General features: G+C 41.0%; 1 protein-coding gene across 3 annotated transcripts in view; it reads left to right on the top strand.

Annotated features, from left to right (window-relative positions):
- The window catches only part of gnal (guanine nucleotide binding protein (G protein), alpha activating activity polypeptide, olfactory type), a 36,285-nt gene that overhangs the window by 14,176 nt on the left and 3,180 nt on the right, over positions 1-18,929 (top strand). For 2 of the 3 annotated variants that reach the window (XM_035526445.2, XM_081718983.1), the window contains 7 exons: positions 766-863; positions 15,112-15,166; positions 16,164-16,237; positions 16,627-16,685; positions 16,897-17,017; positions 17,297-17,427; positions 18,030-18,097. In XM_035526445.2, coding sequence (XP_035382338.1) covers positions 766-863; positions 15,112-15,166; positions 16,164-16,237; positions 16,627-16,685; positions 16,897-17,017; positions 17,297-17,427; positions 18,030-18,097 — 606 coding nt within the window. Of the gene's footprint in view, positions 1-765; positions 864-9,047; positions 9,104-15,111; positions 15,167-16,163; positions 16,238-16,626; positions 16,686-16,896; positions 17,018-17,296; positions 17,428-18,029; positions 18,098-18,929 lie in introns of those variants that run through there. The other variant, XM_027018157.3, reaches the window with a different exon arrangement.

Below are 18,929 nucleotides of genomic sequence, written 5' to 3'. Positions count from 1 at the left end.
GGTTTGAGATTGAGTCCCTTTTTTACAACTAGATGAACTTCAGGCAAATTTCAGTGATGACATGTTTATTTTCGTATCAGACTCACTGATCTGAATGAATTTGGTCTGTTATCATTGTAACCTTGGTGGAATTAGCTTATACAGGTATGAGCTGACACCAATGTGAAAACTGATCTTTGGCATGAGCTCAAAACATTTATATTGCATCACATCCTTTTCCTGTAGCCTGATTTATGCAGCCACAATGAAGGGGGTTCCTGTCATCCTGCTTCATATGCCTTGGTGGCACTTTTCCTCTGTAAACAGGCCAAGAGAAAGGAGACCTCATGCTAATTCATGAGTCTGATGAATAGTCATAAACATGTTGCTGCTTTACATGTGAATCATGTAGGGTTCTGCTAATTGAAAGTGGTAAAAGAACACCTCAGTGATCAGTGCTGTGTCCACAGCCTTAACCTTTCTGTTTTCTACCCCACCCAACTTCATGGACCACAGAATCCAAAGGAAGGCTGAATTTTGAAATCTCTGTTGGTAGACTTGTCTGTGTTGATTTGCTTCTGAATTGATTGTTATAAGGCAATGTACATACCAAAAAAACTGTTTTATTTCAGTGTTTGATTTTTTGTAACTGTTGCTCTTTCTCTAAACAAAGAAGAAAAAAATTAAAGGAAAGGTGCTTAATAAAGGAAAATAAGTAAGAAAACATTTTACCACAACCAATGAAGGCTCTTTTTTCTCACATGTTTTTTTCTGTCTGTTTAACAGGAATTTTTTGAGCACGCTAAACAGCTTTGGGATGACGAGGGCGTGAAGGCCTGCTTCGAACGCTCAAATGAGTACCAGCTTATCGACTGTGCACAGTAGTGAGTAGTATTTCCCCTTCTGTGAGCCATGTTCATTTATGAAAACATGTTTCAGGTTAATTGTGAAACACTACTGGTCTCATTATAACAGCATTCATCCGTAAACCATACTCTTAATGACTAGCCAAAGTGATGAATGGGAGAGTTTGGAGAGTTGTAGGTGCTTCAGAATAGTGAGGACGCTTCTTTTTTGTTTCCTCCATTAAATGACTTTTTCAGCGTCCTTTCCTACTTCTCTTCCTTTTTTTGCTGGTCTGTTCTGGTTAAACACTTCTTTTTTTTCATGCTCTCTCTCTTTCTCTCTCTCTCTCTCTCTCTCTCTCTCTCTCTCTCTCCCTCCTCATTCTATTGGTTACTTCATCCTTCCTCTCTTCGCTTCCTCTCTCACTCCCACTCCACTCTTTTCTTTCATCCCTCTCACCACTTCCCTGTGTGTTGGGCTGCTGGTGATTAGCGTGAGGTGTAGGCTTCGTGCCTCTGCGTGCATCTCTTCAACCTCTGGAGGGTCAGTGTGAAGGCAGGCAAGCTCAGGTCATGGCACAATATCAGGGAGCGTGAGTGTGCCATCGCCCACGCCTGCACTGTCAGGCTAGCTGCGTGTTGTTCTCCTCACGCAAGCTGAGGCTGAGGTAATTGTTGTGTCATAAGTTGACGTCCCTGAGGTCCTGTTACCTGTCCTCAGAGGAGTGTTAGTATCACACCTGCTAATACACCATTATCCCTTTAAAAACAGGTGGCATAATAATCTGCATATGTTTTGCCACAAATATATTTTGTGTTTCAGGTTCTCTTGTCATTATGGTCTTTGAAGGGATTTTTTTCAGTCCCTCTAACGCAGTTCTTAACATTATTAGAGACTTGATGCTAATTCTTCAATCCATTCTCCATGTCTCTGATTCTCAGTTTCTTCAAGAAATCCTGTACAAAATCCCTAGTGTTGGCAGCTGCATGCAGCTGTTATACTCTAAGTGCAGTCTACTGCATATTCATAGAAACAAACTGTTATTCATGTCAAAACCACAGACAGTCATTTCCTTTATATTTAGTTTTTATTTGCTATTTATTTTGCTGCTGAAATCAGGAATGAACAAAAAATTGCACATTGTGGAAGTGCAAATGCATCTGCAGAGCTAAAAATGTAATAAGTCTCAAAAGTGAATTTAAAAGAATAGGTCAGAAGTCCTAGTATAAAAAGGATTGGAAGTTATTCAAACAAAAAGCATTAAATGCAGAGTCTACTGTTGAGGTCCCTTTTGGTTCAATGATGGAGAATCAGCAGCGTTTGTGGCTCACTTCTTCTGCAGCAGAAGTCAGTGTGTGAGAGCAGTCAGTGAGTTCGAGGACTTACTCTGAAGGTAAGTTACCCTGAGGTTAGCATTTACTTAAAAAAATCTCTAGTGGCTAATTGTAGAAGTAAACCATAGCCAACGATAGGAATGGGACAATACCTAATGTTTTTTGCAGCTTGTTACATGAATCTGTGAGAAAAAGTACGAGGCAGCATTAACAAATAAAAATGGCAAAATTGGCTCCATGCCTTGCAACCTTATCAGTGTATAAGGGTTCACTGCAAATTCATGCTGGGTATATTGGGAACTGAAACATCTGTGAACAGTATATCCAAGTATGAGACATGTCCACTGTTAAATGCATTTGCGAAGTTAATGCTGACGTAGAATTTATGTTGTTGATACACTATACTATGCTGACTTTTGATAGACAGCAGACCATCATAAGCAGCTCTCTTTGGCTGAGATGGCATGTTATCACGATAACAAATGAGAGCATGGCAGAGGCAGACACAAAACACACACACACAGACACACACACACACGCACAGACACACACACACACACACAGACACACACACACGCACAGCGAGGTCAGGACACTAATCTGAAATGCATAACTGCAGTTTCATTGCAGTGGCTTGAATAAAGCTAATGTCTCTCAGGGGCCCAATCATACATAACCGACTTTATTTCAGGGATTGTGGTAGCATTCTTCAAAAAGTTTATGAGCGACAGAGAAAGACAGAGAAATAGACACAGAGGACAGAAGGAAAGCATCCAAAAGCATCATAAAGCTTGAGTCCCTGTTTCTGAGTGTGAATGATTTTGTGGTCTGATTAAGATTTTGTTTTTTGTTTTTTGCTTTAAACACATTTGTGCAGTGTTGATTATTTCTGAGTATGTACCTCAGTTACTTTAATAATGCCTATTGCACATGCACGCGCGCGCGCACACACACACACACACACACACACACACACACACACACACTCACACACACACACACACACACACTCACACACACACACACACACACACACACACACTCACACACACACACACACACTCACACACACACACGCACACACACACACACACACACACACACAAACACACTAAAAAACAAACAAACAAAACAATGAGACCATGAAATGGGTACAGCCTGTCCTCTCCTAATCCATGGTACTGAAGATTGTGTGATGTCAGTAAACATCATACCTTCTCCCAGGAAGTTTCATGTTATTAGTAGGATGTACCTTGGAAGACACGCTCGCTATACACATGTACCACACACAACACACACATTCACCAGCCTGCCTTACAGCCTGGCTTTCTCTTTGAGAAATGTAGAAGGGAGTTATTGGTGTCAACATGTTTTCATCTTATTCTGTAGATTATTCTACACCTGAGACTGAAATGAATTTTGGAACATTCTAACTAGTTTGACTAGTTTAAAAATTCTCAATATTCATATGCCGTCAGTCATGCCTGCACAGTGAGATCTTTGCTTAAGATATGGGTGTTGTTAAAATCAATGCTTTGTGATTTTTTTGTGTCCATTTTAATCCCTGCTTGTCTGCTATATCAATGTAAAATGTCAATCCAGTTTCTTAATACAGACTGCTTCTTTCTGTGATGTAAATTTACTTAATACTGTGCAGTACTCAGTGCTAGTCTGTTGGTCTGCTGCAAACTGTTTAAACAAAACCACAAAAGAACAATTACAACAAAAAACATCTATAAGTCAGTTCAAACATGCAGGCTTGTAGCTGACCAGGCCACGTGATCTACAGCAGCTTTTCCCTGTCCTGGTGCTGGATAGTTGAGAATTTTCTCTGCTCTGACACACTTGATTCTAATTAAGCCTTCAAGAGTGTTTGGAACTGTAAAGCACAGATCTATGATCTTGTCTTTCCTGTTTCAATGTAGGGTGTACACAGGTTGCTTTGCCGTCTGGGTAATGGATTCTGTGTCCGGGCTATACTGGAGACAGCTCTGTCTAGCAGTGTGAAAGGGTGTCCAAACTGGGGATCGTAATGTTGGATTAAGTGCTGTTAAGATTTTTTCAGATTAGTGCTGATGTCGCACTGATGAATAAATGAATATCAAACCACTCAGATTATATGTTACACTTACTTTTTCGGGCGATCAAGTTTATCAGATTGATCAGATGATCAGATCTTTGTGCCATAACAGAGTCATTAATCCAGGTAGTAGACTCATGAGGGCTGTAGCGAGGAAAGCGTTTGCTTCATAACTGGGTTGTTGCTTGTTCAGATGTCTCCCAGGAGGGCCTAGTTACATCAGGTCCGATGGGCTCCAGTAACACCTGCTAAAGCTCCTCGCTTGCTCCTGGGAAGCCTTGAGGATGCAAGAGGAATGGAAGTGCAACAGTACAAATCTTGCTAATGGACTTCATGAGCACCTTGCGCCATCAATGCCTGAAAGTCAATAGACTGAATTTTTCGTTTGCAGCTACGATGCTGTGAAGTCAGGTCAATTCAGCAGTGAGTCAGAATTTGCTGCATTGATAAGATTACTATTTAATCAATTGACTTATTAATGGTAATGTTTACATTTTAATTAGATAAATAAAGATTTGTACGCATTTTTATTGTGTCAAACCCTTGCTCCCATTTTGTCAAACCCCTGCAAAACTCACCTTAGAATGCATTCAGGTTTATATGTAAAAATAAAACATTTCTTAAATGTTAAGTAGAAATGTGAAAAATAAATATAAAATCATAGCATCCTATGAGCAATCTTCTTAGCTGCACAACTCCAAGGTTTCCCTTGTGGCACTGTGGCTTGTTAAAAAACTCCAGTCAAAGGATATGTAAATGTTTACAAATGTAGAGCATGTCCAAAGTGCCTGATGTAGATTGTAAGTGTAAAAGGCTGATGAGCCCAGCTCTGTGTGTGTTTCCAATCAGCCTGCATCAGTCATTAGGTGCTAACTGACCAGGTCTGGAACGAGCTTGAATTGTCTTAGCGTGATTATCACTGCATCCTGGACATAAACACTGACAGAATACTCCTGCAGTTAACTATGTAAAAGAGGATGTCCATATCAATATCAGACTAGCCTATAAGTGCTCTCTCTCTCTACTGTACTCACTTCTTTTTTGTCCCTGTGTTTGTCTCTTGCTTATTCTTTATCTCATACTTCTCTCTCTCTCTCTCTCTCTCTCTCTCTCTCTCTCTCTCTCTCTCTCCCTCTCCCTCCATCTCCCTCTCTCTATCCTACCCATTCACTGTCCTTGAGTCTGTATGTATCTCTCTTCCTCTTTCCCTCTCTCTTAGTCCTAGGAATATGTGTCTGTGTTTGAATTGATTGGGGGCTATATTTGGCTGCACATTCCAGGCCACTGGAACATGGCACATACACAGTCAGATGGGAGGTAGTGCAGTGTAGCTGCGTGGGAGCCAGGCGGACGCCTGCATCTGCACCCCCAGATACCCCTGCACATTTCATGTTGTCCCTGGGCACTCTGGTCTTCTTCCAGCTGCCCATATATATATATATATATATATACATATATATAAAAGCACTAAATGTGTAATGAAAAACAAATCAAAATCAAATGTTTGAAAGTTTTACATTTAAAATCTCAATACTCCCCTCGATCAAATTGTATGGTCCCTTACACGCTGTATAAGGTTTTCATTTTTCATTCTGTTTTTTTGTATTTTTTTGTATGTATTGTTAAAGCATATGACTTTGAAATCTTTCGTATTCCAGTTAAACTATTTAAAATAGTTGGGCTCTTAGGAATATCAGATCCCTTTATGTGAAAAAATGTGTAAAATTATTATTAGTATAATTCCTAAAAATGACCTCTGAATGTTATGATTCCAGTCATTTCTTTTTTCCTCCTGGAACTCTGAGATTTAAGAACAGTCAATAGTATGCCCAGGGTGATTGTTTTCGTCTGATTTTATAAGTGTTGCGTTTCGCTCCCCCTGAATTGTAGTGCCACACAATGGCTGTGTTTTCCTCCCTGGCACTCTTCAGTAGGAAGCATTAGAGATGCGTGGGGCTGATAAGAAGCTGCTCTTGCTCTCCGTGACTACAGAGAGCTCACTGTTCTCCACGCAGAGCTGCCAGGCAAAGAGTAAACACAAAGCTCCCTGCCACAGACGCTCACAAACTGGAGGTGTGCGCTGTGGCTAATAGCCAAGGCTATGCAGAGCAAAGAGTTGAATATTTAAAGAGGTGCTTTGGCTTGGACATAGAACCTTTTTGGGTGTTTGTTTACATTGATTACGTTGATTGCAAAGTCTGATTAAAGTTTAGTTACAAATTTGGATCGGTATCTACAGTGTTTAAAAAAAGTATAAAGTTAACATTTATATCTGTTAATCTGGAAATGTCCCATTTTTATTCGAAAATATACAAATATTTGAAAATATATAAGTCATGTCATAATGGTCCTCACTGTTCAATTATGTATTGTTCGTAAACTTGCATGTAATATACTGTGTGCAGTACACATGCTGTACTGAGTTGTCGTTCATGCTATCCTTAACGAGGAGACTAGGTCAGATGAAGAGCAGCGCATGATACCAAATGTTTAGTTCTGTCCGGTTTTGGATGTGAGGAGGCACTTCCCCTCCTGTGGAAATGCTCCAATACAGTAGGCCTTCAGCTATGGCTCTGCTTTAGAGGAGAGCACCTATCTGTGATTGAAGTTTGATGAGTGTCGGTTCATTTTTATTTTTTATTTTTTGGCTTGTGCTGGTTGTGGGAAAGCTTGGAGCAGTTGAGCTATTTGTGGAGTGGCACTTGCAAGTCCTGCTTTGAGTCAGCCATTGCTGAGTTAACCAGACAAAGACACACAGCGAACAGCGACGTCTGTTTTGGGGTTCCTTTGTTACTGATTTGTGGAACGTATTAAAGTGGACAAAAGGGGTTGAAGAAAGCAGTGGGAGAGAGAAAAAAATAACTGAACTGGTTATAATGTTATAAGCTGTGGAAAAAAAAGTTAGCATCAGCCTCTTCTCTTCTATCTCTCAGTCGATCTCCTTTCTTCCCTCTCTCCTTCACTCTCCCAGCCTTCCTCTACCAGTGTGTGTATGTAAACTAACTGCGGAGCCGGGCTAGGCTGCTGCTAATTTTAGCTCTGCTTTGTGGAGCCCTACCCAGGCTTCGATCACATGGTCTCTGGCCAGTCAAAGGGAGAATCCGACCAATGGCCAGTAAACAAAGGAAGGTCAGTGGCAGAAGGTAAGGGAGTGAGAGGACAGAGGGAGAGACGGGAGAAGAGAGACGGAAAAAACAAAGTAAGACAGAGAGATAGAGGCAGAGATGCAAGTCTTCTGTGTTCCAGTCAGCTTTCTAATTTTCATTTGTCCACACGCATCCTGTGTTGATCTCGCGTACACTGTGGTTGGTGAAAAGGCTCTGGAGAATGCAAGGTAAAGACTAGAGCATGAGGAGCAGGAAGTGACACACTTGACCCAGGAAGTAAACAAGACTGAGGTCCCAGGCATTGCGGAGAATGAACTTGTGACACATGTAGGAAACAGCAAATTCACAGGTTAATATTTTCCTAGTGAACAGTTGGAAGTGTATGCTGAATGACTTTGAGAAGTCAGTCTGTCACAAAGACACTTGCTGCCTTCAGAACTCTCTTAAAGAACTCGCCGAGTGTGTGCGTGTGCATGTGTGTGTGTGTTTGTGCATTTGTGTGTGTCTGTCTGTATGTATTGAAATCTTCTCACTGTATGATGCTTCAGTGAGGTTGGAATTTCATAAGAGAGCAGAGAAGAGGAAGGGAGAGGATAAGAGGGGAGATGAGAGGATAAGAGGGGAGATGAGAGGATAAGAGGGGAGATGAGAGGAGGAGACAGAGGAGAAAGGGACACCAAAAGCTCATAAAGCTACTTATAGTTAAGGAAATTAATCAATATATAGTCTTATAAAAAATCAGAATACTTCAAAGCTTAATAGAAAAATGAAATCATGTAATATGATTCGTTGTGTTGTGGGTTTATTCTTCTGCCAAATTAGTCATTATAAAAAGTACATTGTGAGGGTTTCACTGACCGGATACCCTGTGTGTGTGTGTGTGTGTGTGTGTGTGTGTGTGTGTGTGTGTGTGTGTGTGGGTGGGTGGGTGGGTGCATGTGTGTGTGTGCCAAATGCTCTCTTGCCCAGTTAAAGAGGAAGAGGAGGAGCACTGACTATTGACCTGCCAGTTAGAGTTACCATGGTGATCCAGCTGCAGGTCCTAGCTAGGATGGTCCATTTCTCTCTCTCTGCCCTCCCTCTTGCTCTCCTTCTCTCTCTCTCCCTCTGGGTATGCATCTTCTTTACTTTCTTGCTCTTTCTTTCTTCCTCTGACTCTCATTTTTTCTGTCTCTCTGTCGAACAGCTGCACATTTAGTTCATCCTGTGAGAGTTGGCTGAGTCAATGCAGATTCAGGCTGATACAGTTGTCTAATATCCCAGGCCAAGCACAGGAAGAGCCATTTATAGCTTATGGAGTCCATGAGCAGTCTATGGACCTGCTTGCATCCTCTCTCTCGCTCTCGCTCTCTCCCTCTTCTCTCTCTCAGTCTATATAGTTCTCTGTAACTATTTTCTGCTTCTTCAGTATATAGCCTTTGCATTACAATTAACTGTTGAATTCTAATGTGAATGTGTGTAGTCTTGTCAAGAAGCAGCGTTTACACTGGCTCTTAAAAATGACATTTTCTCAAGCTGCAACAGAGGGATGACTTGGGTATCTCCTGGCTTGGAGCTCAGCTCCAGACAAAATCTCAGATCCATTTTTAGCACGGGTGTGTTATACACCAACCATCAAGAGGTAGCCAAAAATAACACCTCAAAAGTTCCAAACTGCAAGCCAGCAGCTGTTCCTCGAAGCACTCACTTGTAAACAGCACTGTTTTAGCTGTGCCTGATGAAGACGAGCCTGGGAGTCCGGCAGCCATCTTGGGCAGGTACTTCACTAGGGCCTGTGTGTTTATGTCCCCAGGACTGGTGTGAGAGACTCCATACGCAGGCCTATTTTTAGCAGATGTGTGTATGTGTGTGAGAAAGCGTGTGTGTGAGTAAATGTGTGTGTGTGTGTGTGTGTGTGTGTGTGTGTTTGTGTGAAATAAAGGCAGACAAGAACAGACAGGGAGAGTGAGGAAGGGAAAAATAGGCAGAAAGAGAGCGAGAGACGCTGTACTTTTAGGAGGTGCATGGCTTCATGTGTTTACTGTAGCTGTCAGGATGTGAAACGGTCTCATCTCCTCTCACGTAAACCTCCGTTGCTCTTCTAGGAGAGAGAGTTCAGAGAGGATAGAGAGAGTGAGCAAGATGGGGAATGGGGTTTTCGAGAGGAAACAGGAGCGAAAGCCGTGTGGATTGAAGGAGTGAGAGATAAGGAAAAAAAAGGGGGTGGAAAAAGGAGAGAAGAGTCAGTGCTGTGTGCTGATTGTGAGCCATAATGAAGAGAATGCACGAAGGAGAAAAAAGGGAGACGTGAATGAGATTGCATTGTGATGTGGAGGATCACTGCTGACTAAGCACTAGTGAGAGGAAATTGCTGCTCTGTGTGTGCTGGCTGCTTTTTTTTTTTTTTTTTTTCTTTGTGTACATTTTCTGAAATTTCATTGGTGTTTGTTTATGTGGACTTCCTTGATTACACCAGTTCAGTTACGTTTTTGCAGAGAATTTTCTTGCTTTGACAAATGTGTAATCCTGCCACCCACAATAAAAAGGTAAACATTTGTCCAAACACATACACTGGCACATGTGAAAACACAACGTGAATTATGTAACCACAAGACGAGACCCCACCTGAAGCCAAGCCATCTGAGTTATAGCTTGCTGCCGGTAAGAAGCAGTCTGCAAAGTGGAGTGTTTCCGTGTGTGTTTGGTTCCACTTTGCCTTGCAGACAGACAGAGAGTGTATGTTCTGTGAGTCCACAGAGAAGTTCTGCTTCTATCTTCTTGCAAACACTACACATGGGAGGGCCTCAAAATCATGGTGAGCTGTTGAGAGTAGTTGGACCAGGCTTAGGATAGACACACCACTTTGAGCTGCATGGAGGTCTGTCTGCTCTTAGAGGAAGAATGCTCGCCCAGCCTCTGGCCACACCCACCTACACTTTATTTGCATACCAGTGATGCCTTTTTTTTTTTAAAGGAATCTCTTCTAGCTACAATAGGGTTTAACTGGAATTGTACCAGAATTGGAATTGGGTTTAACTGGAATTGCACTGGGTTATTCTTGTAGCCTTTTAAATTATATTTATTTGTTTGTACATTGAAATTCCATAATGGATTATGGAGTTCATCTGAGATGACAGTTAAGGATCATTGTTGCTTAATCATAAGTCTGAGTGCCTTGGCCTTAGCAGTATGTAATTGACAGCATGCGTTACTGTCTGTTCTTTCTCAAACTTTTGTTTTAAATCAGTGTGAAATTGCAGCTAGTGCACTATAGCTGCCTGCACTGGTGACCAGCAACACTGCTGGTTTTATGTAAAATCCCAGCTGCGCAAGTATTTAACATAGTGCACAAGTATTTAACTAAGCTAAGACATTATTGTATTGTATTCTATTGTAGTGCCATTCCAATTTCTGCCCTTTTCACACACCGGACCACAGGAGGCAAACACCAAAAGATCAGATCATAGACAAAATAAGGTTGTAAGAGATGTAATACCTATGTTGATTCCTAAGCAATGACCAAGCAAACACTGTTCACCTTGATTATGTAATGGGTAACTGACTGGTGATTCATTGTAGATTAGGTCATGAATGTAGAACATGAGACTATCTTTAGGGTTGGGATGTTAAATGAGTATGGTTCAAAGATAAAGGACAGGGCAAGGGCCAGGGCTTTGGGACTGACAACGTAGGCATTACATAAAACCTTTCTGCCATTAGTTAAAAGAATCTGCTAAGCATTATTTACATGCCAGAAACAGAACAATGTCAAAAGAGGCAGCTGCACCTGTGTTGATTTTTGCTACATGTGTCAGAGAGCATCTAGGCTATTTCAACGATCACTGCCATTCACAAGTTGGAAAATATCAACACGCACTGCTCCCTTTCAGCCAATTAATAGGGCCCATTCTTTTGATAAAGGTTGCCCAGGTTGAACTGGTTGGGTGAAGCAGGCCAGCTGTAGGAGAATGCAGCTGTCATAGGGCGGATGGGAGTCGGACAGGGGCGCGCGGTCTTGCAGCGCTAAGCCACAGCAGCTGCATGTTCACATGTTAGCATGAATCATAGTCCAGTGGTTCCCAGGGTGTCTTGGAGACCCATGGGACCATTTCTGAAGCACCTTACAGATCTCATGAAGAATCTGATCTGAATCAGTTTTATAAACACACACACACACACACACAGAGTGTGTAACTGCAGTGTACTGTAGTAAAAGATAAAAAATTATAGTGAACTACACAAGGTTTTTTAGAGAAATGGGACGTTTCAGATAGATGTGCTTCATTAGCAGTGCAAGCAAAATGTTTCTAAGGAACCAGTTTATATTTGGAAAAGTAGATGTTTAAATCATAATATTCATTCTATGGGGTTCCAAAAGTGTAGACCAGTTATTTGTCTTTGAGTTTCCTAATTTCATATGTGTGTGTGTTGCGTGTTGTGTGTGTGTGTGTGTGTGTGTGTGTGTGTGTGAGTAAGAGAGAGAGAGAGAGAGAGAAATTCACATGAATGAAAATATAGTGTTTACAAATATATATCTGAGTATATAGAAGTATATACAGCTGTATAGAAGTATATAGCTGAGTTATTGCACATTGAAAATATGAATTCTCTATAGCATCTGATACATTGCACAATTACTAAAGTGTATTAGTGCTATGCACAAATAGTGCCATTTAGGAATGTATAAATATATAGGTCTTATAGAATCTGTTCCTAAATATACCTAAATATAACTATAGTACTTTTGTGCTGATGATTACACATGTCCTAACTGTCAGAGTCAGTGTTTGGCAGTGTTTAGTGCTCTCATGGCCATGGGGTAGAAGCTGCTCTTAAGTCTGTCTCTGATGTGATGGACTTAAACCAGAGGGCACCAGCTCAAACAGATGATGTCCAGGGTTTGATGTCTTTCAGTATGTTGGCTGCTCTACTGAGGCAGCAAGAGCTGAATAAGTTCTCCACCGAGGGAACTGAGCAGCTGACTATCTTCTGAAGGGCTCTCCTCTCCACCGCTGAGCAGCTGACGTACCACGCAGAGATACAGTGTATCGGCACACTCAGCTTTTCTTGCAGGAGGTGGATTCGCTGCTGAGCCTTTTTGACTGCTGTTGTGGTGTTGGAGGTCCAGGAGAGGAGCTTCACTGATGTATGTACCCAGGAACCTGAAAGACAGAACCCTTTCCACACAGCCCCTGTTGCTGTGTAGTGGATTAGGGTCTCGTGTTCTCCCAGAAATTTATTATACATTCTTTTGCTTTTGAAAATTTCAGTGTAAGATTGTTCTCAGACCACCATGCTGCCAGTCTTTGGTCTTTATCCCTGTTTGCTCCTTAGATGAGTCCAACAGCACTTGTTTCATCTGCAAATTTGATGGTGGTGTTGTTGGGGTGGATGGGAGCATATCATGAGTCATAAGTGTACAGGGTGTAAAGAAGGTAGCTCAACACATCCTTGTGGGGCACTAGTGCTGAGTGTGAGGGTGGAGGAGAGGTATATGCCAAGTCTAACAGTCTGAGGGTGTTTAGTCAGAAAGTCTTTGATCCAATAGCAGGTGGGAAAGTGCTAAGTCAGTGTGTTTAGTGACCAGTCTCACTGTGATGCACATATTGAAGGCAAAACTGAAATCTATAAAAAGCCTACTCACATAACCCCCGTTATTCAAGGTGTGTGAGTGCTGTGAAGATATGTGCTATGTGCAGTAGTGATGCCAGCTTCTGCAGACCAATTTGCAAATCTTTTGTAGGCAAACTGTTGTGGGTCGAAGGTGGATAGGAGACTGACTTTAATGTGCTGAAGGACCAGCCTATCAAAACACTTCATAATGATCATTGTGAGTGCCACTGTATGGTAGTCATTGAGACTCCTATGGATGGATGGATGGATGGATGGATGGATGGATGGATGGATGGATGGATGGATGGATGGATGGATGGATGGATGGATGGATGGATGGATGGATGGATGGATGGATGGATGGATGGATGGATGGATGGATGGATGGATGGATGGATGGATGGATGATTAATCTAGACAGGGACAGGTTGAAGATCACTGAGAAGACCCAGGCAAGCTGGTCTGCACATTCTTTCAGCACCCTCCCTATGCCACCATCGGGGCCACTAGTGATGTGTGGATGCCCTGCCACACCTTCCATGAGTTGTTGTTGGTGAAGTGATCGTCGGTCTTCCGGTACACCTCTTTAGCCTCGTTGATGCCTCTCTTCTGGTTGGCTCTAGCAGTTCTGTATAAGGCGGTCACCAGACCTAAAGGCAGAGTTATGGAACTTAAACAGAGTTTTGACCTACTTTGTCATCAATGGCTTCTGGTTGGGGAATACCCGGATGTGTTTATCGATGGTGAAATTTTCACCACTGTCTTGTATGTAGAACAGTACAGTTGATGTGTACACCTCCAAGTTCTGGTCCTCAAAATATATCTTCACATGGAAGCTGAAAGCTATTGCTAGCCAAACTGTAACCTTTATTTTCACAAACCACATGCAAATTCAACTCTGCAGCAACAGTTAGGGCATGCTTCTGTCACCAGAGGAGAGTACCGATGGTGGTGTTTTGGTGTCTGAGCGCCCTCTGCTGGGACTGTCCATTTTGGACTGCCTAAAGCAGGTATCAAATCAAAGAACACCATTGATTGTGTCTTGTTGTTGAGCCCTGAAGTACTCAGTGGAAAGAGGAAGTCAGAGTTTTGTGTTTGGTTTTGTGGGGTAAACTATCAGTCTAATTTATGCCAATCTAACCAGAATATTATGGACTATATTATGAATGTTAAACTGCAGAAATCCATATGGTACAAATGTGTATGCATGTGTGTTTGTATGTGTTTGTTAAGTCAAAGTAACTGAGTTTCATATCCAGGATTAATCAACACTGCACAGACGTGCTTAGAGCAAAGACCCCCCGCCCCGTAACACACACAAATATGATATGTGACTCGGAGAGGGAGAGTGAGGGAGGAGGAGGCAACATGAGATCGAAGGATATAGAGAGATGCATAATGTGTGTGTGTGTGCGGCTATGTGTAGATGTGTGGATTATGAGCCTCTGTCTGGTACAAGTAGGTGTTTAGGGAAGGGTGCACCATGGCAACACTACGGAATGTCTAAAATCCTTCTCACTTTCTCCTGGACTCATCTAGTAAACCCTTATGCCTCTCTCTTGCTCTCTCTGTCTCTCTGTCTCTCTCTCTGTCTCGCTCTCTCTCACAGACACACACACACTCACACACACACACACACACACACTCATATGTTGTCCCTATCAAGAACACACACTGCCATGGCAACAAGGATATGTTTAGATTTGTGAAAGGTCAAAAGGTCATCATGTAGATCTAGCCGACCATGTTCCTACCTGGAATTGTTGGGTATCTCCCAACTTGGAGGACTTAACATTTAAGTTCAAATTTGAATTTCACAGCAAGGACTGTTCAAGATCTGTGTTCAAGAATGACCAAAATGGCACAACAAATTGGGATTAGTGAGATTATTGGTGCAACACATTGTAAACGCATAGGCTGCAAAAGTTGTGTCACACTATGAACCACTGTAGGTTTGCAGAGATTAACTGAGCCAATGTCTTAGGTTAAAAAGTGTATCTAATAGGTCTCTCAGACTAAAAAAATTAATATGAAGGTTGGAACTTAAAGGAGAGACCTCAGGCAATAGACCATGTTCCTGCTTAATGGCTGTCGTGGTTGTTTTACATCCTGGTCTGCCTGTGTGTTATCCCTGTAATGGTGGATTAATGTGTCTTTCATTTGTGCTTTCCAGCTTCCTGGAGAGGATCGACTCTGTACGACAGAACGACTACACGCCAACAGACCAGGTGGGAGCATACTAATATTTAACATTTTTCAGTTGTGGTAAGGTTGGCATGAGAGGTGTAGTAATTAAAGTATGATAAGAGTCAGACTAGTATATCAACTTCTAATTCGATAATTAATCAACTTCTAATATCAACTTCTAATTCGATCATTAATTCAGCTTCTAATGCCCACCTATGTTTCATTTTATAAATATTTATGGATATTGACATTTAGTCCACTGATATTTTGTAATTTTTTCCTTTGAAAATTTTAAAATATTTGTCCACAAGAGGGTGCTTTTTGTATTGTTATGGGCCTTAGAGTGAGACAATATCATAGGTTAAGTGACTCTAAGACGTCTCGCAGACTTTAAAAATTAAAGTTATTTCAATGCAATACCTGTCATTTTTGAAAATAAATTATTTAGATTATTCATCTGATTATATAGAGGCAGTGTATGAATATTTATTTAACACCATAAAATCTGGGAAAGATACACAAAACAAAGTACATTGGTTTAGGGCAAAAATATTTTTTAACCTAAAACTATAATTCAGTTTCTGTTTCAGCCACCAAAGTAAGATGTATCTTGCATTTTTGGAATGAGTAATTCATTTTTTCCAAACATTTTGGTTTTTATTTACTTATGCTTTAGTCCAAAATAGTTTTGTTTACTTAACAATATTGTAGCTTATATTGTTGTAGCTTCTATTGTTGTAGCAGTATTGGAGTTATGGATAATATAGCACTTTTACACAGCTCAGAACATTTGTGCTACAGTTGTGCTCATCTGGGCTCCAGTCTTGCTCATCTGTGCTATAGTTTTGCTCATTTGTGCTCTAATCATGCTCATCTGCATTCCAGTTGTGCTCACCTGGGCCCTAGGTTTGCTCATCTGGGCTCCAATTGTGCTCATCTGCGCTCCAGTTTTGCTCATCTGTGCCTTAGACATGCTCATCTGGACCCCAGTCGTGTTCATCTTCCTCTTCTTGCATCTGGTTTTCCATCTTTTCGCAGGATTTGCTTAGGTGCCGAGTTTTGACTTCAGGGATTTTTGAAACACGATTTCAAGTAGACAAAGTCAACTTTCAGTAAGTCACTGCATGTTGGTGAGGTCTTTGCTTTTACCTTGTTTTACATTCTCAGCGTTAGTGCCACTACATCAGTAACTGCTTGCAGATTGTGCTTTTGCTTTTGCGCCCCATCAAATGGCAGTGTACATGATCTAAACCGTGTACACGAGCCTGTTGATCTGGAGCCCGATTTGTCAAAAACTGTGTTTATCTGTATTTATCATATCAGGGCTTTCATATCATACTTGAAATCATGTTTATTGAATGAAGGATGACAGTATAATAAATGCTGCAGTATAATAAATGCTATGATCAGATTTATTCTCAATTTATAGAAGATCTGTTGTTCTAAAACCACTTGTTTCCATTTTGCAGAAATAATCTTTTAATCTCTGTCTCTCTCTCAGCATGTTCGATGTGGGAGGTCAGCGAGATGAAAGAAGGAAGTGGATCCAGTGTTTTAATGGTGAGTTGTCATGTGTTTGCAGGCCAGTTGACTGCTCCTACAACTCATCTTTACTATTCAAACAGCTGCATTTGACAGCATGAAGCCATTCTGTACAGCATACCCTTTCTAAATGTGGCACATTCAGTTCCAGATTGCAATTCAAAATAAAAGAAAAGGAAAGAAAAGAAAAAAAGGCCTATCTGAGTGCCAGTGTGTTTTGTCGCTCCAGACGTGACAGCCATCATCTTCGTGGCAGCCAGTAGTAGCTACAACATGGTGATCAGAGAGGACAACAGCACCAACCGCCTGCGCGAATCCCTAGACCTATTCCGCAGTATCTGGAATAACAGGTTCCCTTCCTTCTCATTCTCTAGTGTTTCTTCTCTTTCTTCTTCTCTGTCTGTCACTTAATAGCTCCCCTTCTATCCCTGTTCATTACTCTTGCAAGAAGAAAGTGTCAGTTGATTGTGGATGAAGTCCAGTGTTTTGCATGGCAGACAAAGGTGGCAAATTAAGTGAATCATTTCTAAAGAAAGTTTTCGCTGCCGTTGGATAGAAAGGTCTTTCCTTGTTGCGGCTATGCACTTGTGAAGTCTGCCTGTCTGTTTGTCCATCTCTTTGATGTCCAGGTTTTTACGGACCATATCAGTGATCCTGTTCCTGAACAAACAGGATATGCTGGCTGAGAAGATTCTGGCTGGCAAATCCAAACTTGAAGATTATTTCCCTGAGTACACTCGCTACACAGTCCCACCTGAAGGTATCAGCCCTCCTCACCAAAACTAGCCGGATGTAACATTTTGCTCTCTGTTATCAGAGGGATCTCAAAATGTGTCCCATAAGAAAGCTTTGCCGGTTTTATAATCATTAAAGTATCACTCATTTTAGTTTCCTCTCTCTGACATGAACAGAGCTCAGAGCGCCATTAGTAATAAATAAGATTAACACGGTGAAGGTTAGCCTGTAAACTGGAATTGCTGGCATTTGTTTTTGATTCTTCATTCTACCAAGGCCTGTAAGACATACACCATTATGACATGTAATATTTGTCAAGGAAAAAGCATATTAGCACTTGCCTGGGAGTCTAACAGTGGTTGCAAATTGGCAGCAATTAAATTTGGCAGAAAGATAAATATACAGATATTTAAAGATAAAGGATACAAATAATTGTAAAATCTAATAATTAGATAATGGGTGACTAGGACACTTTTGTTACCATGTATAAATCTTTAAATTATTTGTTTTATTCTGTTATCATTAAACTGTCTTAGACTTTAATCACTTGAAAATACATGGTCTGTACATAATCCTGAGGGTAAATAAAAGACATTGATCTTTTGACCCCTGTATTCCTGTGAACAGTGACCCCTGACCCTGGGGAGGACCAGAAAGTCACCAGGGCCAAGTTCTTCATCCGGGATGAATTTTTGGTATGTTCAAAACATATCCAAGTTTTATCACTTGTTTCTCCAGGAGCTCCATAAGGGGATGGATGCTAAATTGTATATATAGATTCTGCATATTTGCAGTGTGTTGGTGTGCATGGGTGGGTTTGGTGTGGGTGTGATGAAGTCTTCAAGGCATTTGAATAATCAACAGTCCTTTACTTTTCTAAATAAAAACTTCTTGTTTTCTTTGTGTGTATTCCTAGAGTTTTAGAGTAATAGTATCCTACCTTAATCCATGTATTCCCATGGTTTAGAGTAATGGTATCTTAGTTTAAAGTGTGTATTCTCAGGGTTTTAGAGTCATTTTATTTTATCTTAATGTGTGCATTTCCAGGGTATTAGAGTAATGATGTCCTAGCTTAATGTGTGTATACCCAGGGCTTTAGAATAATGGTAACCCAGTTTAAAGTGTGTATTCTCAGGGTTTTAGAGTAATTTTATCTTATCTTAATGTGTGCATTTCCAGGGTATTCGACTAATGATGTCCTAGTTTAATGTGTGTATACCCAGGGTTTTAGAGTAATAGTATCCTAGCTTAATGCATATATTCCCAGGGTTTAGAGTAATGGCATCCTATCTTAAAGTGTGTATTCTCAGGGTTTTAGAATAATTTTATTCTATCTTAATGTGTGCCTTCCCAGGGTTTTAGAGTAATGATGTCCTAGCTTAATGTGTGCATTCCCAGGGTTTTAGAATAATGATATCCTGTCTCAAAGTATGTATTCCCAGGGTTTTAGAGTAACAGTATCATATCTTAGTACATGTATTCCCATGGTTTAGAGTAATGGTATCCTATCATAAAGTGTGTATTCTC

Source organism: Electrophorus electricus, chromosome 1 (genome assembly GCF_041902795.1).
Source record: "Electrophorus electricus isolate QZ-2024a chromosome 1, ASM4190279v1, whole genome shotgun sequence".
NCBI lineage: Eukaryota > Metazoa > Chordata > Actinopteri > Gymnotiformes > Gymnotidae > Electrophorus > Electrophorus electricus.
This window is presented reverse-complemented; position numbering and strand designations above follow the sequence as displayed.